The sequence below is a fragment of the Diabrotica undecimpunctata genome, chromosome 1 (genome assembly GCF_040954645.1).
Source record: "Diabrotica undecimpunctata isolate CICGRU chromosome 1, icDiaUnde3, whole genome shotgun sequence".
NCBI lineage: Eukaryota > Metazoa > Arthropoda > Insecta > Coleoptera > Chrysomelidae > Diabrotica > Diabrotica undecimpunctata.
The window spans coordinates 19,019,061-19,046,260 of record NC_092803.1 but is presented as its reverse complement, the minus strand read 5'-3'; the positions used below and the strand labels follow the sequence as shown (position 1 = coordinate 19,046,260).

Here is a 27,200-nt window from a genome sequence, read left to right as displayed (position 1 = left end):
AGATTGAATATCAGTGGTGAAATTATGCACCCCTGTCTCACTCCCCTTAAGATTTTGACCTTATCTGTATACTCGGAGCACCGCTGATTGATTCCAATACAGGTTAGCTATTATTTTTAGATCTCTTCCGTCAATCCTTGTCCTCTTCAACACGTCCATCATTTGTTCATGCCTGACTCTATCGAAAGCCTTCATTTGTTTGACGGCTGCCGTTATTTCTTCTGGTAAGATTTCGGGACCTGAATTTTTGACGTGACAACGTCTTAAATTAGGTTGTGGCTCGGAGTCACTCATGAAAAAGTGTAACGCCCGCTCACGTCTGTTACGATGAGTCACCGAACGAGAGAGAGGCCCCCCGGACCGGCGAATGCCTTGCGTCTCTCTCCCACTCAAACATGATCGGTCCGCTGCGCGCGCAGCACTAGAGAATTAGGCGCGTTGAATCGTTGAAAATCACTCAAATAGAAATTAGTTAAGTTTAAGTTTACATGTACAATGTTTTAGTAAACAAAATATATTTCTATAGTTAAAATTTGTGCAATTCTTATTTTCATTCAATTCCTTGTTCCTATTGTGCAATTTAATAATATTCATATCAATAAATATTCTACCGAGAAAAAGACGTTGTCACGTAAAATCTTCGCCCGTAAAACCGACTTTACAGGCAACCGATTTTTTTTTCAATGGTGGGTTCTTGTATTGTTCTAAGGTCGTGGAAAAGTTTCTCCAAGTATTCTTCCCATACTTTCTTTTTATCTTCTTTGGTTATGGCAAGATTGCCTTCATCATCTGTTATTTTTCCGCTGTTTTGTTTTCGGAACTTTCCTTCTATTTCCTCCACCTTTCGATGGACATTGAAGTCATCATATCGACTCTGATACTCCTCTATTTCTTGACATTGTTTTGATTTTTGTTTGTCTTTGGCTTCTCTTATTTTTTTTCTGACGATGGTATGTATTCTCTTATATTCTTGGAGATTTTCTTTGTTTTTTTTTCTCTGATCCATAAGTTCAAGTATTTCATCGGTCATCCACGATTTCGGTTTCTCTGTATCTTTCTTCAGGTGTTGTTCTTTTATTTCTTTCATTGTTTCTTGTATGATGGTCAGACTTTTCTCTATAGATCCTTCATTCCTGCATTTTGGCACCTTTGTACTGAGGTTTTCTCTCACATTGAGTCGAACATTGAGATCTTTCAGTTTTCTAACATCATACTTAGGTATAAACCTTAGAAATGTCGCGAATTATGTTTAATTATTAATTTATTATTTTCCAAAGTTTATATTATTTTTACTATAAAAGAAAAAAATTAACTTTTTGGTAATGTAATAATAATGTAATCAACAGGTATCTCTATTTTTGAAGCAAACTTCTACACTGGCCTTGTATTACTTTTTTTTCTTTTCTCTATAGTAAAATTTATAAAATAAACAGATAAGAGTTCAGTTGTTTATAACTAAAACATCATTTAACTGGTAACTGCACTGATGATGGTCTTATTAGTCTGAAAACGTTCTGTGATGTAACCCGTAAGGGCATTTTTAGAATATGTATACCATTTATAAATGTTTTTTTAAATAAAAGTTTTCATGATTCATGGTATACAGCCAACAATAGGAATTTCATTTCCTTGTGAATATAATGAAAGGTATTTGCTAGCTACATCAATTTGGGTTGCAAAACGAATTTCATGGAGCTTCGTGACTTAGTAAGAGGCAAGCGTCACGATATATCTGGGAATATTTCAAGTGCAATTGAGTTTCTCTTTGCAAAACATAGAATGACAAGGTTGCACTATGTTTTATCGCATCGTTTCAGACGATGATGTAAAACATTGGGTGTTTGTTTTGTTACTCATTTAATTACTCTATTATTGGCTTGTTTTTTTTAGTATACTTATTATAAGTGATAAAAAACCATCAACTTTGCATTGGCGTAGCAAAGTTAATGTTCGTATACATGTTCTTAATAAACTTTTCATATCTTCCTTTTTTTATTTCCATGTTCCCCAAGATCAAATATTTAAAATTTCTGCCATCAAAATGTTTTAAAAACATATTTTAAGAGACTGCAAAAAACAATCTTGTAATTGTCAAATAACGTAAAGTGAAAAAATTGTTCAGGCCGAAAAATGTTGAATAAAAAATTTGAGCAAAGAGGGAATTTAAAGTTTTTTTTAAAGCTCGGGAAATGGCAGAGGGTTTACGGGGATGATTGCATATTCCGCGCTAAAACTTTTGAGTAGTACAAACGTTGATTCGAAAAGACGTCGATTAAGTCTTAGTACGATTGCTAAAGATGTGTACGTTAATAAAGAATAAGACAAGTGTGTGCTAAGCTTTTACCCAGACTCGTAATGGAGATGCAGGTAAAGACATTTGTTCTGACGACCTGGTATACATTGAAAAGGACTAATGTTTCTTGTCAAGGGTCATAACTTGTGACGAAACATAGACTTTCCAATATGACACCACAACCCATACAATAGAAGACTCCAAACTCTGAGTAAAAAAAGCTAGGATGAGTAAGTCCAAATTTAAGGCGATATTAATTGTTTTCTGCAATATATGGAGTGTAGTTCATATGGAATAGATGTAACAAGGGCAGAAGGTTAATAGAAATTACTATATAGAGTTTTTACGAAGACTCCGAGAAATAATTTGCAAAAAGAAGCCCGAAATATGGAGAGAGAACTCTGTCACGGACTATTTGTCTAAAAACCAGATCACAATCATGGATCACCTGCTTTATTTGCCAGGTTTAGCATACTGCGACTTCTACCTGTTCTCAATCCTGCTTGAAAGAAATGCGTAAAGAGTAATTGGATGTAAAACAACAATCGGCGCAGCTACTTAACAGCCTGAAGATGCCGTGTAGCACTGCTTCGTTTAGTGTAAGGTTCGCCTAGAACGAGGAATGGATGCGAAATGAGAGTATATTGAAGGTGGACAATAATAAATTGCTGAATCAATATGTTTTACCAACAATCGCGAAACTTAATTCTCAGACCTCGTATGCTCTTCATTCTGTTGATTTATGAGTGTAGCCTTAAGGGAATCTTTAAAAAGCCGTCCTTCAATCTACATCAACATATTCCAACATCTTCTTCTTCTTCTTTTTATGTAGACATAACTCTGTCTGTTTTTGGGGGATCTTCTCTGTCTTTCTATTGGGGAACCGTCTCTTGGCGTCTTTACTACTCTATTTGTTGTCATTCTTACATGATCGTTACATTCTACTTTTCTATTTCTTACCCAGTTCTTGATGTTCTCCATCTTGCATCTACGTCGTATATCTGTACTTCTAGCTCTGTCGCATAGTGTCTTACCGTCAATGTTTCTAAGTGTTTTCATCTCTGCTGTTTCTAATATCCTTTTTGTCCTCTCTGTGTCAGGTCGAAATCAGGTTAAAATACGAAAGCAGTCGTAAATATATTTATCATATCACAAAAAATAAAAAAGGGAAAAACTTAGGGACCGTATTATGATATGGTTGGAAAAGTATGCGCAGCCCTAGCGAAAACCTGAATACCTCCGCTAGCATATATAAACCAACAGAGAAAAGCGTAATAGGAGGTGATTTTAATGTACAGCTGTAGTCACTGAATAGTTAACACTTTACCTCTTCATTTTTGCATTTTTCTTCTCATGGTGCCCTCTCCTTTCGAAGGTTGGCGATCCAAATGGCAATTGTAGTTTTGGAAACTGCTGCGCGAAAGATTTCTGCGGATGAGCTGTCGAACCATCTCCTCAGGTCTTTCAGCCACGAGTTCTAGCGTCTTCCCACTGATCTTTTGTAATACTTAAAAATCGCGGTGCTGTACGGATTTGCTAAATGTCAAAGGTCTTTTGAATGCCTAGAATGCATTTGAATTACGCGCAAAAAACAAGAGCAATTCCCAAAGTGGAAGAAGGTTGATCACTAATTGTTGAAGGTTGATTTGAACGTGAGCCATATATGCACATGGAAAATCAAACAAAGATGGAATCATTTTCACGCTATAGTGGATTAAGAGGTCAAAAAATATCCATAGAGCAACAAGATGAGGTAATAATAGATTATCTGGCAGAAGCTCCTTTTGACACAGCGAAGAGACAGCGTTTCCGGGCAGCATTCGCACTTCACGTAGAAGATTAAAGCAAGTGAATTGATAAATTGTGCATCTGCAAGGAAACCCTTTTAAGTGAGGATCATAAGAGGAGACGAGTTGTATTTTGTAATGAATTCATAAACTGTGAAGACAACTTTTGGTCTAACGTTGCATTTTCCGATGAAAAAGTGTTTTAATCATATAGCAACGATCGAATTATAGGTCGAGACATCATATGTTTGATGAACGGTGTACTCATCATACACGGAAGGTACGGGCGTTTGTTCTCATATAGAAACAAAATCAACAGGATTATATTAGTAACGTATTCTTGAAAACATAATGTGGCCATCAATGATCTAATAACAACAATTTCAATATGCCAATGGTTGGAAGAAACTCATGTTGATGTTCTTCCGTGGACTTTTCGGAGCCCAGATCTTAACACCATCAAGAATGTATGGACAGAGTTGACAAAGAAATTAAATGAAATAATAGGCCACGGAATAGAATTTAACTATGATTATTTATATACAATTAACATGAGGATATTGGTGCTATTTTTGAACAGAAAATTCCAAAGTTGTATTCACAATAATGGGGCTTCCACCAAATATTAATTGTGTTACTATTAGTTAATTAAATATTAATTGTATTAAGAACATAATCCATTTTATTCAAAAAAATTTCTTTCTATAATTTCCATTTTCTTAGATTTTGTAAAATAGATTTATTTTATTTTGATTTTTTAATTTTGATCAATTTATTTTGGGTGCGCTACTGGTAACTAACGTCACTTCGACGTAAAATGTGCTTTTAAGGAGGTACAAATTCCAAAAATCGGTTACTAGATAATATGTAAGAGTGTAAACACACTATATTATTTTTTATGGTGTAAACTATTCAATGTCCGCTGTTGTAAATATGGGTCTGGGTCAGTCCAAAAGAGGAAGTCAAGCTATACATGGAAAACTAGTTGTTGGAATTACAAATGATGCTGGAAATCATGTAATTCTTCGAAAAGAAAATAGATGATAAAAGTAACAACGCTTATTCTAACTAATGATACACCAAACAAAACTAAAATATCTAAGATAATCAAAACAGATCAAATGATGGATATTAAAAGATGACAAAGTTCCTATGTGCTTACAGAAAAATTAGTTGGAACCCGACATGCAGTCGTAAATGCCCTGGAAGAATTATTTTGATAGCTATTATGCAAGGAATTTGACAGATAACTAGTAGAACCAGCGGAAAGGTAAGCGATAAAAATAGCAAACGAGAAAATTGTTCACGGCACTACAAAAAATACAAAAGATAAAGCAGTTGGATCTCATGGTATCGCTGGACAGCGTTAGCGAAAGTAGGAACAAGTCAATTAAGAGGTCTGTTCAGTGGTAGTCGTGTTATACCATTATCGTAAATTTTGAAGCCAGGAAATGCGTCTTCTTCCCGGTCCTCTCTTACCATTTACCTTCCCTTGGAGAATCATCTGGAGAAGGCCGTAACGTTCTTGATTTCTCATTATATGTTCTAGATATTCCAACTTTTTAGTTTTGACGGTCATGAGAATTTCACATTCTTTCCCCATTCTACGCAGGACCTCCACATTAGTAACTCTGTCAACCCAGGATATACGTAAGATGCGCCTATAACACCACATTTCGAAAGCTTCGAGCCGATTCATAGATGCAACAGTCGGTGTCCACGCTTCCATTCCGTAGAGCAGAACTGTGAATATGTAGCAGTTCAATAGACGGCATTTTGTTAATGATATGTCTCGACTGTTGAAAATGGTTCTAATTCTAACGAATGCTGCTTTTGCTTTTATTATTCGCTGTTTAATTTCTGTTGAGTGGTCCCATTGGCTATTTAAATTGGTGCCTAGATATGTATATTGCTCGACTCTTTCGATATTCTGTTGGTTGATTGTAAGTTCAGCGTTTAGTATTGGTTTTTTACTAATTGTCATAAATTTGGTTTTCTTTATGTTAAGAGCTAGTCCGTATCTGTTGCTGACTTCTGTTATGCGATTTGTTAATATCTGTAAGTCATTCAGATTATCGGCAAAAACTATAGTGTCATCTGCATATCTAATGTTATTCAACCATTCACCGTTTATTAGTATTCCTTTCGCACAACCGTCTAAAGCTTCCTTAAATACCCCTTCAGAATAAATATTCAACAACAATGGAGACAAAATACAGCCCTGTCGTACTCCACGTTCTATTGCAATTTTATCAGTTAACTGGTCTTCTATTTTGATTTTGGCCGTTTGATTGTAGTACATGTTTCTGATAATTCTAAGATCTTTTATTGTCAATTCCAATTTCTTGCATTAGAGTCATTAATTTGTCATGTTTTACTCTGTCAAATGCCTTCTGGTAATCTATAAAGCATACGTATATATCACAATTCACATCCCTGCATCTCTGAAATAGCACCTGTACAGCAAAAAGGGCCTCCCGTGTTCCCAGAGCATCACGAAATCCGAATTGTGTTCTTGTTAGTTGTTCCTCACATTTTGTATATATTCTTTTGTGAAATGACCTTTAGAAATGTTTTAAGTAAATGGCTCATAAGGCTTATAATTCTATAGTCTTCGCACTTTCTCGCATTGGGTTTTTTTGGAAGATTTATAAAAGTTGACACTAACCATTTTTGGGAAAATAGATATATGGAACTGCAAAATATTCCAGATGAATTGAAAATCGGAAATATAAAAGCTTATATGGCGTCTACAAACTATAGCCGATATAAATACAATCCACAATGCCCAGAGATCTGTTACTTGTTGCCTATATAGGTATAAGAAATTTAGTCAGGGTCAAAGTACGAGGATGCCATTTAATTATGAAAGTGAATAAACTTTAAATATTCGCTTCATTCAGCTGTTAAATCTATTTATTTATTACCGTCAATCTATTACTATTGACCTGTGTAGAATAGTGTTTATTCCCACCCATATTTGTTCTGCTTTCGAAAATTTCACGGCCAAATATAAAAATGTAAGGTAATTGGTCACGCACTCAATGCTTACAAATTGCATATTTTTTGTGTCGTCCGTCGAATATACAGTCTAGACTGGTCAATGAATACCGTAGCGGTGAAATAATTTGACCGTTTAATAAACAATGACTCTATCAGTACAAAATACGATTATGAAAATTCCGATTATGAATCTAGACTAGTGTTTCCCAAAACTTTTTGCCCCGTAGACCAGAGATATTTTTGGTTTTCATAGCCTCCTAATGTCGAATTTTTCGAAATTTATTAAAAAAAACGTTTCATTAATGTTTTATTGAACTTTAATTCATATTTTATTCAAAATACGTAGAAAGATGAATTATTAATGGTTATTTCTCTGCTATTTGGAATACAAAACTGCCCCAAGAAAATTTATTGAATATTGAGAATGTTCTTGCTCGCTCCGCTCACGCGTTAAAATATCTCAATTGTTAATCGCCCTTATTAATACACTTGTTGGTTAAATAACTATTAAAAGAGTTAAAAATTAAATTTTTAAAACTTCTTGCATGAAAGGGTCGGTCTTTTCACCTCCAGATAAATATTGTCCTATCTGGCAGATAGTTATCTGGAGGATAGATATTTATTTATAGAATAAATGTAACTGTATTTTCACGTCAAATTATGTTGCAGTTACTTATCTGTAAGATAAACGGAAACTTTATTTCGGAATACATGTTTTAATATCTCTTTTGGTTATACAATTTGTGGTGGCAGGAATAAATTAAATTATGTAGAGAAAAATTTAATAACGATTAAAAAAATGATACAAGTATATTAATAATTCTTCTGACGTTTCTCCATAACACTAAAATATTATATAAGGTTAGCTAAAAACATCTATAACTTCAGAAAGTTCAATAATGTCTTCATTTAGCAATTCATCTTCAAGATTGTCTTCAGTTTGATCTCCCGCTAGATTATAAAATGTTGCCGCAGATTAGAACGGTTAAATCTTTTCAACTTTACAGCCACTTCAATTGGATAAAATAGTACATAAACCTTCTTAGTCAGTTTGTAATGCACGATAAGAAAAATGTATAGCTTTCTGAAGCCAGAACTATTGATAACCTTTTTTCAACTCCATCTTAAGTTCTTTGTTAATCCTAATTGCGATTAGTTCTTCTTGTATTATGACACTAATTTCCGTAGTCTCACAATAAGGATTGATAATCCACAAAGGTATTTCCATAGTCAGAATATCTTCAAATCTGGTAGTAAACTCTGTGCGAAGAAAAGAAAAAAACTTCTGCAATAAACTATACCCAAAACAGTCTTCTTAAATGCATTTACCGTGACGTGTGATCGTTTATAATGTAAAACATTAAATTCTTCGTTTTTTATTCATATTTCAAATGCCTCATATTTATTACCATGACTCAAAATTGAAGTTTTAAGTCATAGGTTTCAAAGATTGATCTCTAAAAATGGAAATTTTTCTAAAACTGATCGATGAAACTGATCAATTTTATTGATATCACTAAAATCGTAAAAAATAACAAAAATCTCGATATGTTAATTTATTTAACACCTTTATAAAAACTGAGTTTATTCTCGACAAAATACAAAAACTACATACGAAAGCTGCACTTTACCCATAAAACGCATCTTGATTGTTGTCGATAGGACATTTAGATCAAAAGATATCGAATTTTTACCGTCAACCTGATACAAATTTTATTGAACATTGATTTGAAATTTAGTAAAAAAATCTATTAAATAAGCAATGTCTGGTTTCCACCTGATTAAGTTTTCTTTCAAATAACTATCAAGTACCCAAAAATTGTAAAACACTTATATAAAGTGAATAAAATCTTACCAAACCTAATTCTTTCGTAAGCCAGCGCACTTCACTGTGAAGGAGCAGATTTTTAGTTACTAAATGTCGTTGATGAATGACGCAATGAATTATTGTAGACATGTAGGTTCATTTTGTAATTACTTTTATTAGGCACTCATAAAAGACGGTTATTTTGATTATGTGTTTTCAAACAAATGTTCTTCTTTAATTTCTTTCCAACTTTCAGAAAATTAATGAAGCATTTGTCCGTAATATTCTTATTTATACTTAATGTAACAAATTAGTCTGTGCAAACTTTAAATATTTCTGCAAATATATACAGGTGTCATTGGTGTCACAAGAAGCAATCGTCTGGCTTACTTGCACCGTCATAAGAATACCTCCTTAATACGAACAATGTGCAGTACCCTGCAAGTCGAAATCGACCACTGGGGTCAATATAGATCATTTTGGGAAACTATTTCCTTGATCAAGTTTTACAAATCAATTAAAATTAGTAGGAGAGTAAGATATATTGATAGTTCTTAAGTTCGTGGATCGAGACATTAAAGTAATTTGTCATCATCATCATCAATGGTGTTACTACTCTTCGCGAGTCTATGCTGCGTTTTTAGCAAAATATTTTTCTGTTTTTATCAGTGACTCTTTGAATATTCAGGAGTTTTTCAACATACTTAGCCCATCTTTTGATTATTTTATTTTCGGAATTCTTAATTTTTATCTCAAAGGATGTCCTTAAATACGAGCCTCTTCTGTGTTATCTTATTTACCTGTGGAATGTTTACCCATGAATGTATTACCCATGAATACCATGAATTACTCTATGTATCGTCTTTCTAGCTGCGGAGAATTATAGGGAGATGTTGAAAGTTATTTAGAACTTGCTTTGAAACTGGAACGGGGCGACTATAGGCATGTTCACTGGTTCACGATGGTAGGTGGCCTCTAACAGGTCATATCTTGTTTTTTCTATAATTTTTTCCTCTATAATGTTGCTGGTTTTCGTTTTCTATATGCGTTTCTTGGATGAGGACCATGTCAATATTTTGTTCTAACATGAGTTTTGACATACATTTGCTTTTGGCTCTGATGTCTTACGGCGTTAATTTGGCAAATACGGATTCTCTCACCGAGATTTTTTTGTTAGGTGATCCGGAGAAGGACCGTTGTTTTTCAATTTTGCCTCTATGTATAGTAGCCAGGGAATCAAAGATTTTATCCAAGATGTTATCTGGCAGTCGATCTCTCTAGCTCATTTAGCGTTACCCAGCGTGCAAGTGTGGTATTTACCCCATTCTGTAACCATGGCCTTTACGTACTGCTTGTATTATTTCGCGCATCTGACTCCGTTTTGTACTGGTATACACTGTGTTAGTTTTCCATTTATCTTTGCCTGTATTCGATTATGGAAGTAGATGTTTTCTATGGTTTGTTTAATATTGATTGGTATGTTTCTTTTATACAGCAGGTGTAAGACGTCTTCGACTTGGATGCGATCGAAAGCCTTTGTCAGGTCTATAAAACATACTTTTTATTTAATGTCTGTATTTTGTTAGTTATTTTTTAATTTAAATCCTAAAATAAATATCTAATGACTAAAAATGAATTGATGGAGGGTAGTTAATCTATATGAAGACTATAAAAAAAGTAATAAAATGCCAGTGTAGAAGCGTCGCTTTAGAAAACAAGATGGGGAGAAGGGAGACAAAAAAGATATGCTAATATATATATATATATATATAATGGCTGCTAGTAATTGTAAGATGTATTTGATCCTAATCTAGTGGTAATGTTCATGTAACCCCCTGAATATTCAATCACATTAGATATGTATCTTTTTGTACTTTTCTCAAAAAACATCAGAATACTGTAAAACGTTTAATGTTTTCACCCTTGCTGGTTTTCGTACTACGTTAATACAAAATTCAACTATCGATTTCAAGGGAACTGTTTAATGTATGTACATATTATTTCCTTTTCAGATATGGAAGAGACTTAATGATCACGGCAGAAACTGGCGTCACGTTTACAAAGCTCTAGTTCTTTTAGAATACCTAATTAAAACAGGATCCGAAAAAGTAGGTCAGCAATGCAAAGAAAACATATTTGCCATTCAAACGCTAAAGGATTTTCAATACTTGGAAGAAGGTTCGTACGAATTTTTTTTAGAGAGTTGATTACTGTTTTATTACAAAGGTGTTTATTAAGATGCAATTTTAATTGTTGATGACCTTCTGTCACTTAAAACAGTATTTCTTGTCGTTAGGGTTAATTTTATGCATGATAATTAAATGAATATAAAAGCTAAAAAGAGCTCGAAGGGTTTTACATAATATACGAGGTTGCTCCATGAAATAAAGTCTACATTTTCTTCACATAGATAATTTTATTTAGAAATAATGATACTCACTAGGTACTAGTTTGGAGGACCAAATTTGGAGGAGACTGATTGTCGTCCGTGCATGTAGGTAAAAACTACTCCCTACTTTAAACTGGATCCTTTTGTTTTGTATTACATAACAGAGTTTCTTCAGCGTCTCACTGTTGATATGAAATTTCTTCTACAGCAATCGTACTGCAGAGAAATGGTTTATTGTACATCTTCTTGAAGTTGCCTTACTGTGATAGCTTGCTGCAGAACCTTGATTGGCCTCATTAAGTCCATGAAAGGAGTCACCATAAGACGCTGGTTCATATCCGGCTCAAAGGACCAATGGACAATTCGAATGTAATTATAATTTAGAATTGTTTCTAATTCCCCTGAGGTAAACATTTATTAGAGTATAGATAATAGACCAGACTAGAATAATAAGTGTATGCCCTCTGCATAGAACAAAAACCTTTGACTTTTGAAAGCTGTCAAATATAATTTGAACCGAGGAAATGATTTCAATCATTTCCTCAATAACTATTAGGCAATCTATAATTTGCAGGAAGTTGTACAAACTATAATTAAGCTACTAATCGATATGTTTCACACTTATACACGGTGAAGCTATAAAAATTCAGGAAATTAAGATTAATGTAAGACTACAAGTTAATGGACCAATTTGTGATTGAACAGTCACTCTGTCCGTTTTCTTTATATTTTATTTGTAAACTCAGTGGACTCAAAAGTGCCACTAATTTTTGAGTCCTCTTCTGGGTGATCTTTTTTTGTGTCTCATGTCCATTTTATTCCCACGAATTGGATGAAATGCTGTCAGTCACGGCAATGCGTTCATACCGTGCCAAAAATACAGTCCCCTTAGTTTGCTAGCTCCCTGGGAAATCGCTTAAGCAAAACTTTTCCTACTGTGCTAATCATCATCTGACACGAACGTGTTACACGTTGGGATTGTGTCTATGTGCGAGTGTTTCTAATTTTCAATAAACAAATCTCTAGTTAATAATTGCGGCCCTTATGTTTTGTTTTTAGTTGATCTGCGGGTGTTTATTTGGTTATATCTTTTTATCACCTGTCCTATGTTCCTATATATCCACAGGACGTTCCCTATTAACCATTGGGGCTCGCCGGGGAGCTTAGACTCACTGTTTCAGATCGACACAGTTTAAGAAGGGTTTATTGTAGTTCCAGCGCTCATAAATTTACACAAGATCAGATATCACTTTGCCGGAAAAGCGCTGTCTTCGACTTTGGCGAATTTATATACATCCATTATCCCAAAATTCACCCTTTTTGCGTGAGATTGAAAGAATTCAATGGAAAGCTTAAACTGCTTTAATAGTTGTCATTGTATACAACAATAAAACACTGAAAACTTTTGTTTCCAAAACTTCCTCGAAATTTATTATGTCTCTCTTATATATAAGATAATATCTTATCACTACAACTGTTTTGGGCAGACTGCCTTTCTCCAGTGATCTATTTTTTGTACGTCTTTACACTTAATAGTCTTTAACTGCATAGTTTGAGGAGGGAAAAACTGTTTGTCTCAAGTTGGTCATTCAGAATTATGTTTTGGATGTGAAGAATTTGAAATTCGTCATTAAAAGAATGATTATGGTCTAGAAGGTGAAGTGTTTATGTAGAATCTGTTTTTCTATTATTGAAAGCCCTTTTGTGTTCTGATATACGTTTTTTTTTAAGTTATACCAATTTGACCGATGTAAATTTTTGGGCAGTCGCCACATTTAAGTTTGTATACACCACTGCGTAAGTGCTTTTTCTTTTTGGCTCTTGTTGTTTTTAATATCTATGCCCAAGTTGTTTGTTCTAAAAGCTGGTATTATTCCTTTCTTTTTTGTGTTTGGCTATTTTAGTTGATATATTGCCTATATATGTAATCTAGCAGAAGGTACTGTGTTTTTTCTCTGGTGGTGGAAATACTAATTTCAGGGCTTTCTTATGTAGTGTTTGATTTAAAAGTTGTCATTTGTATCTCATTTCGGTGTTTAAGGAAACAATCTCGTACACAGCTACAAATAGTGGTACTGCAGCTGATACTATTATTAGGCTCGTCTGGTATAACTCAGGACTCATTGTTCACTAATCTTTAAGGTATGTGTTATTCAATAACGCGGTGGATGTCTATACGTCCATTTTGAACACTTGTGCTATCAAGCAAGTTGATTGCTATCAGCGTAATCCTCTTAAAGCAGGACGCGCACTGAATCGACTCGACACCGTCCTTCCCGGTTCGGCACAGTCGATTAACCATGCATTAGCTGAGTACGTTTACGGCAGTCGAGTATTGCAGAATCAGTGACGTTCTTAAAAACGGATTCTTCATCAGATTCTGAAGAAGATGTCATAATAGTGTTGGCATGTAATCAAATAAAAAAAACCAAGGTTCTGGATTCATGAAATAAATCTAAAAAGGGAAACATACGGAGAATTTTACCATTTGTTTCTAGATTTACGCACAGTTTCAATTAACAGATCCTCAAATATTGAGAGATTAGACACACCACTGAAACAAACTAAATACTAAATTCCACATTCAAACTCTCGATGCAGACTGTCGACTATCGGCCATTTTGGCCTCTTTCAGTATATCGTGCCGATCATATCTTAGCTGAGTCGAAGCAGTGCGCAGATGCCTATTTAAATGCTTGTAGAGCAATACCATCAGCACAGTCGTTTCCCGTCTTTTTAGTCAAGTCGAGCTGAGTCGATTCAGTGCGCATCCTGCTTAACACATACAACAGAACGCAAGTCGTTCTTGGCGGGAGCGACGAATGGGAGCTCCATTGCGACGGCAGAGTTGTTTTAGGAATATGCCAGTCTTGCCAGATCACTCATTTAATGATCAAAGTGGGTCAGCGGCTAAGATACTGGCTTTCTAAGCCAGAATGCATGAGTTCGATTTTTGAGTATCGTAATGCATGAGTTCGACCTTGAGTCATCATGAGTATCCTCATTTTTTAGTAGTAAAACAATCGTTTAATGATTTACAATAAGGTTGCGTTTCATCAATTTCTTACAAAAATTATTACATAAATTAAATTTGTAAGTTTTGATTACCTTTTTTCTTCGTTTCAGGTAAAGATCAAGGACAAAACGTGAGAGAAAAAGCAAAACAATTGGTTATATTATTAAAAGACGATGAAAGACTGAAAAATGAACGAGCGCGAGCATTAAAAGCCAAAGAGCGATTCGCGCAAAGTGCTAGCGCTTTCGGCAGTGATGGGATGGAAACACCTAGCAGTCCAAAATATCCCGCTTTTAGAGGTGACTGGGGATCCAGAGACGCAGGTAAGATGACTTCCATTAAGTCTTTGGGCAAATTATTTGTTTGCTTCTTTTTCCTAATCCTAGGTTAATCCCCTAATTCTAGGATACGAACTCTCTATATTTGTCCCATTTCTTTAGTTTACGAAAAAACTATTTTATCAGTTCGTTTTTATTCACCCTATTATTTATAATAATATTTTCTGTATGGATAATAAAAAAGCTTTTGCGCCCAGCCGTTTAAAACGAGTCGACGATTCAGAGAGTTTTGTGAAATTATTCCAGCAGCATTAACACCTATATGAATCCACCAATTCACTCTAAAGACAAATTTGTTTCTCAGCTGAGTAGACAGTAGCAGGTAAAAACTGTCCAAAGTAGCCAAAGACGCAAACATCAGTTAACGGAAGGTTTGTGCATCCGAATTTTGGAATCCTCAAAGTATTTTGTTTATTGACTACCTTGGGAAAGGTAATCGTCATAATTGTATTAAACAGCTAGATATGAAATTTACAAATTATGGACAAGAACTGCACTGATTATTTATAGATCTACAAGTCTTCGACAGCTTAGAAGGATTGGGAGGTGAAGAGCAGAAAAAGGGTGTCAATAAATGATTTAAAATATTTATGCATATAAAAGAGAGCAGGGATACATGTGAAACAAAAAAAAAATGATCAAAAAAGGTGGTAAAAATTAAAGTGGTAAGACAGGACTGTTGTTTCTCTTCTAAGATCATTTAATACATACAGTGGTGGCCCGTCTAAAATCTACCTGATTGCAAAACTTCTAGCTTTAGCGTCCTAAGCGGTAGGGTCCATTCCTAAATTGTTTTAAACGGGGATGAGTACCAAGTGAACTATTATTGAAAAGCTGTCTATCGCTTCCTTCGATCATTATTTACCCAAATGTGATTATACTATTATAAGTAACTATTCGTTACTTTTTCTATATTGCCATCACTATATTCTTGAAGGATCCTGCCATTCGTAACTAGGTATCCATCTCTCAATTTATGGGGTTGAAAATCTATCAAAACTAAATCGATCCCTTTTCTGTTAAGGGAAATAGGTCTACGTTTCTAGAGATATACAAAATATATTCTGTTACGTCAGATTTTGACCTATGATCGAACCGCAGCAGGTAGGCGTTCAATGACCACGACTTTTTAGAAGCAGGTGTTCACCGACGTTGCTGAACCTGTCTGGTCTCGAGGGCTCCACACTGTTCGATGCAATGGCACTACGAGGATATTTTGATTATAAGAGTTAGTCTAAAATATAAATTCGTATTGTCAGGTAATAAATACATCAAAATAAATAATTGTGTTTTTAGTGTTAGGGTGGACAAATTAATATAAGTGTACATAAAATACAGACTAAATCTGAGGAAGTTACCTAACAAGGGTGTATAATGTCGGAGTTATATTGATTTCAGAAAGTTGTACTAAAATATGTATTTTTTGTAGTCGATTTACCCAGAGATATAGAAATCGCAAGACCCCAAACCGCAGGCGAAGAAGAACTTCAGTTACAGTTAGCTTTGGCGATGTCTCGGGAAGAAGCAGACCAGGAAGAACAAAAGAGAAAATCGGATGATGTTCGGCTCCAGTTAGCATTAAGTCAGAGCCAACAAGATTTCAAGTAAGACATTTTTTAGTATTAGAAAATTAAATTATTTTAAAGTGATTCTTACTACTAACATGATGGATATATGGCAGCTATTGTTTGATAGAAACGGTGCGGTGGAACATGTCAAACTTCTAAAGCTTATGTTTGACGTTTGAAGATAATGCACTGACAGCTGTTAGTAGCGAGTTGACTTTTTGAAAATGGATAAAATTGTAATATAGCAGTATGAAGGCATATTGAAGAAACAGTTAAGAAACGGTGATCAGCTTAAAGTACGCTATCAGGGACATAATGTAGGCATTTCAAAAAGACCTGCAAATTTAGATGTAAATTTGAACTTGTAAACGCTGTAAACAAAAAGGATATTGCCTTTACTAACAGTGAAGCAAAAACTGGTTTAAAGTGAGTGTTTGGTAATGTGTCAAACTATAAACATTTTGGAATACGAAAGAGTTAAAACTATAGACTATAACGGAAGAATTACTTTCAAAGACAGTTTCTGTTGGTGACAAGCTATTGAGGTCAATTTTTTTGGATTGACTTGGAATCACCACGAAGGTCCCTTTTTTAGAAAGAAAGTGTTTGTTTATCAATTTATGTTTTGTGGATCAAAGTTTATCACAAATGTATGTATCTAATACGGGAATAGATGAAATTTATCAGTTAAAAGTTCGAAATTGCATCCACGGAAATGGATCGGTATATATTAGGTGCCAACAATAAGATCACCGTCACAGCAAGAGACTAAAAAGTAAACATTTTCGAAAGAAAAAGTAAGAACAATAATAAGATTAAAAATATCAAAATAAAATGAGTCAAGATCACGATGAAATACTAATGTGGGCATCAAAAACATAAAGAATAATCTTATCAAGAAGAATACTAGTATATCAGTATGAAAGATAACTGGGAAATAATTTCTAAATAATTTTTGGGGAACCTCCCTTAAGGAAATCAGGAAAAACTATTTTTTTACGAAAACATTCAGTAATAATTGTTTACCCTTTTAGAACAACCCAAGATAGGAGAAAGCACGAAGACAGCCATTTAGTGGACTTATTAGACGTTAATTTGGGTGGAGACCAAGCACCAGCCGACCCTTGGGGCATGCCACAACCTCCAAGACCACAGGTATGTTTCAGAATATCATTTCATACCATTTTTTAACAACACAAGTAACCGTTAGGGGACTTTTCAGGGGAGAACTCGTTGGAATATTGATTTTTTAAAATAAATTCATTGTGTTCGATATTTTAGATGCAGAATATTTATTGCTAACTCGTAACGTTTATTTGTGTTATTTTTTTTTATAAAACGCTGAAAATTATTATTTTCCTTTTTAAATTTTCACAAAATTTATGAATTACTTTGATAAAAACAAATATAATGATAAAAAGAACATAATGTACAAAAATGACACAATAAAACTATTTTTAACTTCTAAACATGTAGGATTTTATTAACACCTTGACTGCGTAACGTAAAATCTGTACTTTGTCCTTCTCTGCGTTACATATCGCCGGCGATATGTAAGCACTTAAGTTTTGTGTGTAATAAGTCCCCGGGGATATGTAAGTAAAGTGACAAATTTTGACATCTCTGAGCAAAAGTATCTAATTTTATCAAACGAAAATAACAAATTATGGAACTAAAATAAATTAACTTTATTCTGCTTACTTCGTAACTCAATACATATCAAAATAAACGTGTACCACAAGAAAATAATAACAAACGAAACGGCGAACTTTTTTGTCAGCTTCTCTGCTGTTTAAAGTTGTTCGTAGTGTTTGGTAACATCCTTTACATGGTTTCCTCTTTTTTCGACCTGGACCATCAGGTTTTACAAACCTATGAACATTTTTTCTCATACCATCTACAGGGCGTTCTATTATTTCATCAGATACTGCAAAATTTTCAGCTAACTGTTTCCTGAATTCCAATCTTAGCTTGGGCAACCGTATTGTAGAGCACCCATGCATTAACTAATGATGTACCAAAATTAATTCAAACATGACTTTTCTACAATAAATAAGCAATGTAAAATGCTGAACAATTTGACAAACTATATAACTTACCTATACCACTTCAGAGATTTTCTAACTGATGTATGGTAAGAAGACATTTGATCACTAAAATCTACCCCTTTTTTATCTTTGTTATAGTCGATGACGCACTGTGGTTTCGAAATTTCATCACCTTGTCTATTACGTTTTCCTAAAATAGTAAAAATTGTAAGGTACTTATTATCAATAAAATATGCTGCATTTCCAGTAGCAGTTTATGTCGCATCATGACTAGGATCACTGGATATCATTAAGGCTGGTCATTTATCAAACCATTTTATTATTTTTACACCATTACATTCTTGTCCAATAACCTGTCCCTTTTTTAGCTTTTGACATATTTCTTTTGGTATTCCTCTTCTATAGCTCCTCAACGTTCCACAATAAATCATTTTTTCCTTATATAAATCTTCGACTAGCGGTATGCTTGAGTAAAATTATCTCAATAAATGGTCCTCCCCTCTTTTGGCTCAACTATTTTCAAAAGTTCTTTTACTATTGCATGCGAATGACCTTGTGGTGCAGTTGTATCTCCCTTTCCAGCATACACATTTATATTAAAAGTATATCCATTTGGAGAACATAGTTTGTATAGTTTGACTCCATATTTATGACATTTGTTAGGGATGTATTGCCTAAAATGTAGTCTACCCCTGAAAGGCACCATTGTCTCATCAATAGTTAGTACCCTTCCAGCGTTTAGAATATTATTATATTCTTTTACTAAAATGTTTAATATGTTTCGAATTTTGCTTAGTCTATCACCAGGTGGTGCATCCTCATTATTGGCAAAATGTATGAATTTTAAAAGTAGCAAGAATATGTCATGACGCATTGTTGAGGCTATAAACTCGTTATGGAACATTTTATCTTTTGACCAATAAGAGTTTATGAATGGCACCTTTGTAATCCCCATAACAATAAGAATAGCGAAAAACGAATTTCATTTATATCTGTATCACTCCAACTTTTAACTCTTGACTTCTCGGCATGTCCTTTGTTTATTTGTTGAGTGACATAACGATTAGTTTCTGTGAAAAAAATATCGAGAACTTCATTGTTTATGAAATATTTAAAAATATCAGCAGGACCTATAATGTCGGTTAAATCTATGTTATCATTAATTTTACAATTCTCAATATACACCTCAAACGGATAAGGGGTAATTGTTGTATTTTTTCAAACACTAGAAATATTCTCCGAAACATGTGTAATTTCATCCCCATTATCAGACTCCGAGCTCTCATCAGTCTCTGATTGTATACCAGTAGCTTGTTCTTGTTCTTCAGAAAACGCGTTGTCGTAAAACGATGGATCAAAAGTACGATCTAATACAGAATCGCCACTATCAAAAGGATCAAAATCGGATGAATATACTTCTCGTTCTAAATTAACTTGTTCGGCTTCATTTGTTCGCGATGATGCTAACAATTTGTCCACTATGGGTTGAAAATCTGATGAAGATCCTTGGCCTTCCAAATCAGCTTGATCGTCATTAACTACACTTCTCCGCGATAATTCTAATATTTTTCGCGCTCTATAACCTTCCATGGCAAAGAGTAAGTCACAACTAAACGTACGGGTCTAAGAACAACAATACTGTAATCCCCTCCAAACATGCCTATAGACACGCTTGTACATATCTCCCGAGATATGTAACACACCACAAGAATAAAATATTCTTCTGATGCGTTACATATCGCCGGGATATGTACTTTAATATCTGTATAGTTGGTTGCAGAATTTAAAATTATATAGCTAGCTGCTGAAAACAAAATCTATTAAAAATAACGAAGATACGTTCTTCGCACACATATGTCGGTCACCGAATTTGAGCTTAGCACATAAGTAATACAAGATACATACCGCCGGGGATATGTAACGCAGTCAAGGTGTTAATCATCACAGGGTTAACTTTTCCATAAAGATTTTGTAAGTAAATTATTCAAATAAGTTGTTTTTCCCTGTTTGTGGGTAATATAGTTGGAACTAGATCTGTCGCTGATGATGGCGCGGTTTTCAACCCGATGCCTTCGGGACGAAATCCCTTAAGCCTCGACCGCGATGCTTTCGCGATCCTAGCAGGTAAAGGTGAAAGCGTGTGGCCATCTGTGAACAACATATATTGTTTACATTTGCTATTTGTCAGTAATTGCAAAAAAGTGGGAAATAACAATGTATCTATCTAAAAAGCCTAAATTGCTACTGCTGAACGCAGGAATCTCTAACTTTTTGTAAGTTCCCTATCTTGTACCCTTTTTATCCAGTTTCCAGTAATTCTTTTTTTGTCGTCGGTCCACCTGCGGGGTGGTCTACTTATGCTTCGTGTCTCGGACTCTATCTTTTTTGCCCACCGCTCATCCGTCATTCTACCAACATGTCCGGCCCAATTCCATTTCAGTATTGATCTTCCCATCTTTCTTTGCATTATATGTATTTTTTGTATGGGTATTCTTTTTTGTCATAGTGAGTGTTTCAGCACCATAAGTTAGGACAGGCAGTACACGTTGATTGAAAACTTATCTTTTCAGACATACTGGAGTAACACAGTTCAATGTGTACTTTAATTTTCCAAATGCTGTCCAGATCGGACCTATTCTTTGAATCTTGTGTGTTCCATTACTTCTTTCGATGTCTATCTTGCGCTTCCAATACCTGTACATAGTTACTTCAGTGATGTTAATGTTATTTATTTGTAGAGGAACATTAGTCACTAGATTTATCATGAACAAACAGATTTTTTAGAATGATTTCTCCAACTCTTTCAATATATATTGTGCTTAATGCATATATTTTGAAAACATCGTCCTCAAAACACAGGTGATTTAACATTTCTCCATCGATGTTGATCCCAGCTGATCTTCATTTTATGGTACTAAGGATTCCATCTTGCAGGATGGTCACTAATGTTTTTGGGAAAGTGACTCTGCCAAGGGAGAGTTGTCATCGAAGAAGCTTAGAGTCCGCCAGACTTTGAGATTGGAACTTCAAACTGAAGCGAGCTGAAAAATTTGCAATATCTCCGGTTCTAGAAAACGTAGAACCTTGATGACTGATCTAACAATACCTCGAGACGTATTTGTCATTAACTATGACCCTTATGATTTAACGATAACGATCAGATACCGGTAATATTCTTTTAGACCATTTCTTTTTCTAGACTGGGGTAACTGCTTTCTGTTTTTAGATGTTTTAAGTGACTTACTTTGCAAATGAGTGGACGCTTTTGAAATTTTGTGACCTTTCCTGACACACTCTTTCATGAATAACTCTAAAAGCAAAAGCCTACAATTTAAATATGTCTAAATTTTGTGAAAATATAAAAACTTCTCATTGTTTGATTGATACACAAAAATTGTATTCAAAGATTTTTGATATTATCTATAATTATAATTTATTTCTAGTCATTGGATTTAAGTTTCTTTGATTTTTATTCTCCGGTGGTACGTATATGTGTGTCTATGCAAAGTGTGGCTTAGACTTTGTGCTAGGCTAGTAAATAAGCGACTACTTATTGTTAAATAATTTTGTGCCGTTTGGCTTTTTACACAGTTTGTATTACATGACATATCACGTTAGCTTTAAAGGATCCGCATATGCTAAATGTAACAAAACTATAAATTTTTTCTTTATGTTATGAAAATGAATCAAATAATTATCCAAAATATGTATTATTAAGTAAGGTAACCGATTAAAATAGTATATCTAATTAATTCAAATTCTCTGCCTTTCTTTTTATCCCTATCTTCGGCCGGCTTGTTTGACTAAATACAATGGGTGACCAAATTATTAGACACAGGACACATATTTCTGTATTTTATAATTTAAGTGTTTTTTGGCAAATAGTTGTATGTATTTTTTATGTGCAAGGGCGTATTTCTAAGATTACAAAAAGTTTTGTAGGCGAAAGTATGTACATTAGGCACAATTTTAAGTGGATAATGATAAATACTCAAAATAAAACAAGATATATGCAACAATTATTAAAAATTACATTTTAGAAAAAAGGCAAACCCAAAAGACATAAAATTTAATTTCAATAATAATGCCATAAAATGTTTTAAATGATAAAAAAGCGAAAATAATGCAGACTTTAGTGGTGAACTTTCCGTTCAATATCTTGTAGGACCTCCTCTGTTTCTTAAGACAGTCTGTACTCTTCTAGGTATGCTCATAACCAGTGATCGTATAAACCGTTGATCCAAATCTTTCCACTCTTCTCTTAAAAGCATCAGAAAGCTCTTGGAAGTGTCCCTGGTTTAGGATCTTGAAGATTAAGTTGCCGTTGGAGACAATCCCGGACTTGAACAGAATTCCAGTCTGGCGAACGAGGAGGCCACTACATAGGAGTAATACCGAGCTCTTCTAGATCATTATTCCCAATTTCTACTTTGGTGAGGTTAAGCGTTATCATCCACAAGAAAAAATTTGGGCCAAACTGACGACCAAATGTTCTATGTAGTCTTCTTCTTCTTCTTTTTCTTCTTCAGCCTGTTTGCATCCACTTCTGGCAAATGCCTCCCCATGAGTTCTTCACTCTTCTCTGTTTTGTCTTATATAATCATTTTAAGAACAATTTCCGAAGTGGAAATCGAAACGTCAAATAAACTTAATTTTAAAGTAAAATTGTGGTTTATTCCCAACAAAAATAGTAAATTGCATTAAGATGCCACAAGATACTAGCTTGTTGATCGACCAAACCTAAAACCACTTTGATATTCTCCAATAAGCTCCTCTGACTACGCACTTAGACCATATAGGATGCTCGAAAATATTTTGTGTACTTTGTTAAGAAGGGTTATTCCCAGATATTAAAATAATGATTAGGTTTTTGTGGATCCTTTAAAGATTCTATGATTAGTTAGATTAGCTAATTCATTTATTGTAGCTAATAACACTCATTCATGTGCTGTTAACTATTAGCGCTAGATATATTCATCAATAAAACGTAAATATATATTAGAACATCAGGTCTATTACCTGTACCAGAGACATGTACCATTACACAAGATATCGCTATACAATTTCTGACCAAAGAAAGTGTTGGCTATGTTGAAATTTCATAAAGAATGCGTGTCCTGACAAATATTTTTACTTAAACAAAACTCTTACATCATCAGTTATGACATACGGATCCGAAACACGGACTATCTCCAAAGCAGACGAAAATATTGGACTTGTCTTTTGAACCAAGGCTCCTGAGAGGAATATTTTAATAATATCTGTGAAAATAGTATCTAGAAGAGATGTGAAACAACCATATAATATGTGGAATTGATGTGATATCTCTTATGGAAGGATGGTGTAGATAAGTATGCTAGGAAAATTGGTGGGCCATACTGATAACTGTTGTCAGTAGATATGACTAAACCGAAAAAGACTTGACAAAATCGAGGCTCTAATTTAGGGCTCCAGTACCAATAGTGACGATGATGACGATTAAAACCTGTTACGAGGCTAGGGTGTACCTTCTTTTTTATGATAATTAGATATACAATTTACTTAGACGATGTATGTGAAAAAGTATTCAGAAGGATGGAATAGAAAACAAACATCTATTATAATTATCATTCGATAAAAACTTATTAACAAAGGTAGGTCCTTATTTGATAAGTTCCATTCGGCCAAAGCAACATCGAAATTTTCACTTAAAAAGCAGAAACGTTTTAAATAGATTATGCAATTTATAGCAAACGTCACCTTGGCATCCTGCTTCACTATCATCGCCACCTGACGTACCTTTAGCGAGCCCTTGGACCGGTGCCACTGGCACTACTACACACAAAACAGATCCATGGGGAGTACCAGTTGTCCCAAACACCAGCACTTCGCCGGTCCCGCCAACCCCCAAGCAAGACCCCTGGTCCCCCGCTAGCCAGAGCTCAACGGACTTGGACGAGTTTGATGTAATTTCAAATAGGTGAGTTTTATGGGTATTCTACATATTTTTCGTTCTCGTGGCATTCTGTTTTTTGTTAACTCATATATGTTGGCGTTAATTTGAAATACCTCGAATTTTCCAGAAACAAGTTCAGAAAATTGCTTTATAGAGAGTTTTATATTACGGATTTACAAGGCATGAAAAGCCTGTTGTTTCCGTCTAAAAGTTTATGCTAGTCTTAGACCACAGATAAACTTGATCCCAGATCACAGAAAGGTTGGTCTTTTACGTATGTTTTACACTGTGAGTACGACGTATATGCCACTTACCTTGAACAACAGAAAATAGAGACCACTGTGTTGGGGCATGTGTATTGATCAAATTGTAATTAAAGAATTTCCCTTTTAAGCGAAAATAGCACATACTTTAACTGTAGGATTTAAAATCAACAATAAGGCCTTTTGTTTTTTGGTTTACAATAAATCCCACTCCATCTATGTGTTGGCTTTCATTGCAGCTATAATATATGGAATGAACAGCAAAATTTCACAAGAAAATAATACTTGTAAGAGAGATGAGAAAATAATCGCCTTTCAAAATAAAAACCAAGATTCCTACCAATAATAGTGATTTTGATGTTATATTTAAATAAATTTAAAACTAAGAACTAAAACAAATTATAAAATTTATTAATTATTACATACTAAGTTATTGGTAACTTAAGACTGGTATTGAGACCTAAGATTGAAAGTTTTCCAGGCAGTGCTAATAATCTACTTTATTGATCTTCAAAAGGCGTTTGTTGCTATTGATAAAAACGTGATGAGAGAATGAATGGCGTAGATCATAAAAAAGTTTATTTTAAAATTCATTTCTTTCAGAAATAAATTATCTACGTCCCCGAAAACCAACGGAAGCGGCCCCGATCCTTTCGAGTTAAACTTGTTAGGCGACAGTCTACCTACTAATACAACGACAGACAGTGAAGGCAACACATCGACGGGTACCACCAAAAAGACGCCCCTAAGTTTTCTCGGAGAAAATTCGGCATTAGTGAATTTAGATAATCTTGTAACAAGTAAGTCAATAATTATTTTTCTGCTTTGTATAATTTTTAGATGTTCTAAGACTATTTTTTTCATTCAATTATGTTGGTCTTAGAAAGAGTAAAAACATACAGCTACCTTGGTACGAACGTCAATGAAAATTGGGACCATTCCCTATAAATATAATATAGGATATAGAAAGGAAGATCTGCATTTCAAAAAATGGCTAAGCTATTCAAATGCCAAGATTTATCAGTACCTATAAAAATCAGGTTACTACGATGTTATATCTTCCCTATACTGTTGTACGGAGTTGAGTCGTGGACTCTCACAGACGCTACTTGCAAGAAAACTGAGGCTTTCGAAATGTGACTTTATCGTCGAATCCTGAAGATATCCTATACCGACCACGTTACTAACCAGGACGTTTTATTAAGAATGCAAAAAGGAAAAGAGTTCAGGAGAAACATCCAAAATCGAATACATCGGTCACATCATGAGGAACAGCAAAAGATATCGGTTGCTGCAATTAATTCTACAAGGAAAAGTAGAATTAAAACGAGGATCAGGAAGGCGAAGGATTTCCTGGCTGAAAAATCTACGTACGTGGTTCAACACAACAACCACAAATCTTTTTAGAGCCGCAGTTTGCAAAATACAGATTGCCATGATGGTCGCCAACATCCGAAACCGATAGGCACTAAAATAAGAAGATGTTGGCCTTAGTCGTTCTGTAACTACCATTGTTGCTTTCTGCACATGCCATGACCTCTTTAAAAATATATGAGGACATAGAAAGGGAGTCTGGGAATATACGTTTAGTCTAGAATACAGCTAGTTCTTCCCCTTCGGCTCGTGTATGTATTTTACGAAATACAAAAGAAATAAGCAAGTGGACTGTATTTGAAATAAAAAAATCCATTGCTGCAGGTTGTTGACATTCCAGCAGCTTGTTAACATGACGATAACCAACGCTTGAAAACGGGTTTGGCATATAAAGAAGAAAGATCAATTTTTACAAAAGTAAAGTAACAGGCGACGTGTCCCGTGCCACAACAAATGTTGATAATTGGCCATACTGCTTTAAAGCACAAAGTTTTAAATAAAAAAGATCCACTAACAACATTCACCAACTGCTCCATTCCACTGACGATAAAACACATCCTGTTTGACTGTACAATCTTCGAGAAACAAAGAAGAACATGGAATCCCAGCTGACTTCAAAACCATGCTGACTAAAAATACTTCAACAGTGATAAATTATTTAAAGTATTCAAAATTATATTATTCTATTTAATAATTTAAACGTAAAACAAACCCAATAGAATACAAACGAGCCAATAAAAGTGCAGAGAAACTAAAGAAAACTGGATGTCAACCAAATGCCTAGAAACTGAACAACTTCAGGAAAGATACGACACCTTTAATGTCCCAAAAAGTGAAAGAAATAATAATAACGGGATAATTATAGGTACAAAAGACAAACTTGAGAGATGGAAAGAATACACTCAGACAATTTTTGACGATGACAGACCTTGTATTTCTGATGATTATCTACGGATGATCGAATAAATGAAAAAGGTCCAAAAATAACAAAAGAACTTATTTATGTAGTAAAAGCTCAGAAAAGAGGAAAAGTGGAAAACCCACCGGTCCAGACAATATCAATGTCGAAATACTTAAATTAATTGCAGACAACGAAAAAAATATCCAGTGCCTCACACTGCGATGCATATCGAATCGAATCGAACTATCGAATATTAAGCATGATGTCTCAGGTCCTTAAAACATTTCTCAGAATCATTCATACACGACTTTACAAGAAGTGTGAGTTTCAGATGAGTGGCACCAAACGGCAACAATTGAAATAGAGCACACAACATCCGAAGATACACGAGTCCGGTGAGGAGTGCGACAAGGTTGCGTCTTATCACCACTATTATTTGATCTGTATTATTTAATAGAACACAATATGACAAGGGACA

General features: G+C 34.5%; 1 protein-coding gene across 5 annotated transcripts in view; it reads left to right on the top strand.

The window, feature by feature from the left end:
- The window catches only part of lqf (epsin homolog lqf), an 83,642-nt gene that overhangs the window by 36,108 nt on the left and 20,334 nt on the right, over positions 1-27,200 (top strand). For all 5 annotated transcript variants that reach the window (XM_072537871.1, XM_072537880.1, XM_072537854.1 and 2 more), the window contains 6 exons: positions 10,903-11,068; positions 14,406-14,618; positions 16,063-16,237; positions 17,236-17,356; positions 23,979-24,208; positions 25,051-25,247. In XM_072537871.1, the coding sequence (XP_072393972.1) occupies positions 10,903-11,068; positions 14,406-14,618; positions 16,063-16,237; positions 17,236-17,356; positions 23,979-24,208; positions 25,051-25,247 (1,102 nt within the window). The remainder of the gene's footprint in view (positions 1-10,902; positions 11,069-14,405; positions 14,619-16,062; positions 16,238-17,235; positions 17,357-23,978; positions 24,209-25,050; positions 25,248-27,200) is intronic.